General features: G+C 36.7%; 1 protein-coding gene across 1 annotated transcript; it reads left to right on the top strand.

Moving 5' to 3' along the window:
- Positions 1-3,650: 3,650 nt before the first annotated feature.
- LOC100723540 (protein FAM47A-like) lies at positions 3,651-4,931 on the top strand. The gene has a single exon (XM_003469349.4). It carries the CDS (start codon positions 3,675-3,677, stop codon positions 4,929-4,931), a length of 1,257 nt encoding a protein of 418 aa, XP_003469397.3. The 5' UTR covers positions 3,651-3,674.
- The last annotated feature ends 338 nt before the right edge of the window (positions 4,932-5,269 follow it).

Below are 5,269 nucleotides of genomic sequence, written 5' to 3'. Positions count from 1 at the left end.
CGGACATTCTTTAATGATATAGTTGCCCTGGTTAAAACACCTGGCACCAGCTTCTACATGGGCATCAACAGTCATCCTGTTGACCCTTCTAAACCCCAGTACAGCACCCTCTTTGAGCAGGAATCAGTAAAAGAAGAAGAAAAAAACTTCACCTTTTTCCCTAGTAATAAAAAGATGGGAATGAAAGGATTTTTCCCTGGATGGGAAGCTGCAGAGGTCGGAGGCTGGGATGCAGAACCAAGGGGCTCTATCTTGAGGTCACCTTTCCTGCCCCTAGGCAATTTACCTGTGGCACAAAATAAATTCCAATGGGCTACCTGTGTGTCAGTAATCCCCCTTAGGCCCCACCCCAAACCTAAGCTATATATATGCCCCCATACCACATGTTGGGCTGAGAGAATACCAGACCCCAGAGGTCATGGAGTCTCTCTCTGCATTCTTAAAATAAAGGCCACTTTTATTTCATGTTTCTTATCTTTTAGTCCTGCTGAAAATTCTACCATAAAATATCTAATGTGTGTTAAGACTTTCAGCTTTTATTTTCTGGATTTTAAAGGAAATATTTATCATAAATACTGGGAGAAAAAGTAATGTTACAACTTAGTTGTAAAATGTCCCCTAAAAGACTAATAAGTTCTGAGGTATAGCTTTTGGAAGCATGGTAATCCAACATTCAATAATGGATTAATCGATTGATTAGTTTATCATTCAAGGTATTTTTAAGAAGTGGGGTGACTGAAGGAGATGTGTGTGCTTTTGAAGGATCTATTTATCTCTCATATCTATCTATCTATGATATACAGCTATATATCTCTTGCTCTCCTTCCTTCCTTTGCTTCCTAACTACCATAAGTTAAGCAGATTTCTACTGCTAGGCCCCTTTATCATGCCACTTCTGCCTTGGACCCAGCTGATCATGTACTAACTCAGAAATTGTGAGTCAAATAAACATCTCCTCTTTTAATTAGCAAGTATTGGGGATTTTGTTCCAGTAATAGGAAAACTGACTAAAACAATAAAATTGTATGGAATCAAAGAAGTTGGTTTCAATGGGTGGAGTATGATCCATGTTTTGAAATAATGAGTATGAATTTTATGTGATGTTTAATGGTTAGTAATGAGGCTCTGGTGACTTTGGAGGGGCAGGATTATGTGACTGGTAGTGATAGAGCAATGTAAAGTGCGTTGTGTCAACATTTCTGGCAAATATAAATTAAAACAGAAGAGCTTTATTACTTCAGCCATTTTTAACACAGGGAATAGATAAACCAATAGTTTGCAAGGCACTAAACACTGGACAGTAGAGACGTATCCCTAATAAATGAGAAACAAATTAGGTAAGCCCAGTGATATCCCTCAGATTGTTTACTAGGTTCATAGGCCACAACCTAAGAATGGAGAACCTAAGCAGAGATCAGAAATCTCACAAAGTTGAGATTAAGCTAAATCCCAAAAGTACAGGTAGCAGAGCCTGGCATGCAAACTGTGACAGAAATAGTAACTACTTTGGCCAGCCAGAGGAAAAACAAATATCTCAGGTACAGAAAAACAAAAGTCAAGGTGACATCAGATTGCACATCCAAAACAATGCAAGTGAGAAAATAGTATAGACACATACTTAAAGTATTGACAGGAAAAATACATATTAACTCAGACAATTTCATAAATACAGAATACATATTTAAAAAATGAAGAAAAATTTCTTTAGATAAGTAAAAAAATAACAAAGTCATCACCAGCAAGCATAGTACGGTACAATATATTAGCCCCCTCCTCTCTGCAAACTCAACTTCAAAACAATTCATAGTAGTATTAAAAACATGAAATTATTTCAGAAAAATCCAGGTAGATAGATATGGAACACATGCAACAGAAATTTCAAAATAATGATGAGATAAATGTCTATATGTTGATGAATACATATATTTTCGTGAATAAGAAAATATGGTACTGTAGAAATGATAATTATTTCCAATTAATCTATAGATTCCAAAAAGGGCCCATTAAAATTCCAAAATGCTTTTAGAAGTTCACTAGTTCTAAAATTTTGACAGAAATTTAAAGGGCATAGCAGAGCAAAAAAGGTTGTAAAAGAGTTGAATTTGATGACTAAGGCAGGTTGATTTCCAAGACTTACAATAAAGGGAAAATAGCACAATGTTTTCTCCACTGAATGTTGTAACTGCTATAAAGACAGAAAATTTATCAGATCAGAAAAGAATCCTAAGAAATATAGACAAGTGATTTTCTACAGTTACAGCATTAATTCAGTGGAGAAAACATCACCATTTCAAAGAAGGTTGTGGCATTATCATCTACACATAGCCAAAAAAGTAAAAAACATTTTGATGCATATAAAAATAGTTTTGATGCATATATTTGATGATTTTAAAAAAGACAATTTATAATAAGAGAGGGGAAGTAGAGCAAGTAGGGGAAGCAAAATGATTAAGATTCAATATGTATATTTACTAATCCCCCAGGATGAATGTAAATATGACATATCACAAGCACATACCAATTTATAAAAAGAAAGAATAACAATAATAAAATTTAGAAGGACGATAACAAGGACAATAAGAACTTTGTGACCCCTTGGTAGGTAATATTTTCTTAGCTACAACATAAAAAGAGCAATCCATAAAATAACAAATTGAATGGAACCCTATCAACTTTAATATTTCTGTTCTTTGAAATACACTGTTAAGGAATGAACAGTGAAGAGGTGGAAGTCTAAACTTTTGAATTATGTATGATAAAGGACTTAAATCCCAAACACAAATTACTCTCAAATTTAAAATTTGAGTATGTACTTTACAATTGGTGAGATATGGATGGCAAATCAGCATAGGCACACAAGTTCAACACCAGTAGTCATTTGAGAAATGCTTATCAGAAACCACAGTGAGATACAACACACCTTTTAGAATAGCCAAAATTCAAATTGCTACCATACCAAGTAAGGGATGTATATAGAAGAATGGAAATTATACTGCTGGAAGAAATACAAACTAGAATAACCACAAGCTTAAAGGATATAAAATTTCAGGTTGATAGGACAAATAAATTCAGCCCTATTGAATATATGATGAGTATTATAATAGTTTGTATATTTTAAAAATGCTACAAGATTAGAAGTGAAGTGCTCTCATCACAAAATAACTACGTGAGGTAACACATACATTAATTGGATAGATTTAGTCATTCCACAGTAAGTGTACTTATCTATATACTTATCTATATACTCATATACATACATACATACGTACATACATATATACATACATATATACACTTAAAATGTTTTACTTGATCCACACATATTATTTTATCTGTTATTCAAAAAAGAAATAGTAGAAATATTTGGGAAACGTTTGATGGTTGATGTAAACACCACATCTCATGATCTCACCACAGGATTTCTAAAGTGCAGCCAAGGGTATTGAAAACACATGCACACAAAAAGACGTGCAGTCAATGCTTGTGCATTAAAAGTGAAGCAGATAAATCAAATGTTATATCCACACAAGGGAGGAGAAAATAGAACCAGATAGGAGAGGGGCTCTGGCTTTCTGACTGCCGGAGAATTCCAGCACGAAGACCTAGTCTCTTAGCAACGACCCCTGAATTCTGGAAACAAACCACTGAAACTCTGCTGATGGCTTAGGGGCGCCATGGTGGAGCAGACCTGGCGTTTTCGGCCATGGGTGCGAGAGCCAGTGCCCCTGGGCATGACCTGCAAACCCTGGTGGAAAGACCAGCTGCCTTCCAAGTGTTTCGCAAAGCACAAAAACAAGCTTCTCCAGTTTCCCACCTCTCTGGACAGTCGGCGCTGGATATTTGTTAAAGAAGGTCTAGATGACTTCAGGAAAGGTTGTCCACTTTCCAAAGGTTTGATCACTCGTGGCACCAAGGAAGCCTTTCTCCCTATGGTCGCTCACAGAGTCCCGCAGTCTGGCACCAAAAAGAGGCCGAGAAAGCCACCCAAGGTCACAAGCCTGTGCACCACATTATCTTCAGCCCAGCAAGCACGCAAGGCATTCTTGCATGACCTTGAGACCTGTATTACTCAGGATCCTTCAGCTCTCTTCTCCACTCTGGAAGAAGATGTACCTGCAGATTTCTTGCTAAAAGCACGCGAAGTGCTGGATCCAGACTGGAAACTCGAACACATATTAGATTATTGCGAGGATCACAGGAAAGAAACCAAGAAATCTACCAAGTTTTTTAAAAAACATGAACCGAAAGACTTACCTAGACTTCCTGAGATTCGTCAGCCAAGTCGATACAAATTTCTTCAGGAAGACAAGATAAGCAAACTGTATTTCCTCAGTACTCTTCCACGTAGTTATATGCCACAGGGAGTTCGAGACTTCTGCAAATGGGTCGCTACTTTGGGAGACACAGGCATCAATGAAGAGTTTCTGCTGAAACGATTTGACATTGGCTTTGAGTTCAAGCCAACCTATGATGCGACCGAAATAAAGCACGTAAATCTGCTTCCTTCTGAGCTCAAATACTGCAAGGGGCTAAAGAAAGTGAAGGAGATGATATTCGCCATACAGGAAACAGATTTTGAGAAGAAAGTTCAGAAAATAAAGAATCCCTATCAACAGAAGCATGAGAAAATAAGGTACGGAGCATGGTACCTAAAGCCCAAAATGTGGAAAAAGCTATTAAATGACGAGCCTTTGATTGACCCTAAGATCTTAAGTAAAGCTCAGCGTGAATCTATTCCTGATGTTATTGAAGATCTCTATGCAACAATTGCCTTTAAGGACTTCATTATAAACAAAGGCTACAATATGCCAGGAATCCTTGAGCAGTTGTTCACCAAGAAGGGATGGACTTATGACAAGTTTGTGACCCCCATACCAAAAGCAGTAGAGGCTCATGACAAAGTACAAGCTACTTTTGAACAAGATGACTAGACAATTTTTTTTTTATTTGCAATGTGCTTGACTATATCTTGCTTTCATTTTCAGTAACCAGAATATAGGAATAGGGTAGCAGCTTCAATGCACAACTGGGCCAGGCATCCTGTTATTTCAGCACAATGCTCATAAATATTCGTCTATGAACTTCTGCTTTGAATTCATCAATATTTGGTGTATCAACTGAGATCAACATTCATATAAACTCATCACATTTTGCAGCACTGAGAATATTATGCCATTATATCAATTAAAGCCTTAAAATGGAGAATAACTTTTAAAAGGGAAATTATCCAGCAGTGTCAGTTATAACATAAGAATACTGCAATTGTGTT

Source organism: Cavia porcellus, unplaced genomic scaffold (assembly GCF_034190915.1).
Source record: "Cavia porcellus strain 051 isolate PalLab524CR breed Dunkin Hartley unplaced genomic scaffold, mCavPor4.1 scaffold_3, whole genome shotgun sequence".
NCBI classification, from domain to species: domain Eukaryota; kingdom Metazoa; phylum Chordata; class Mammalia; order Rodentia; family Caviidae; genus Cavia; species Cavia porcellus.
This window is presented reverse-complemented; position numbering and strand designations above follow the sequence as displayed.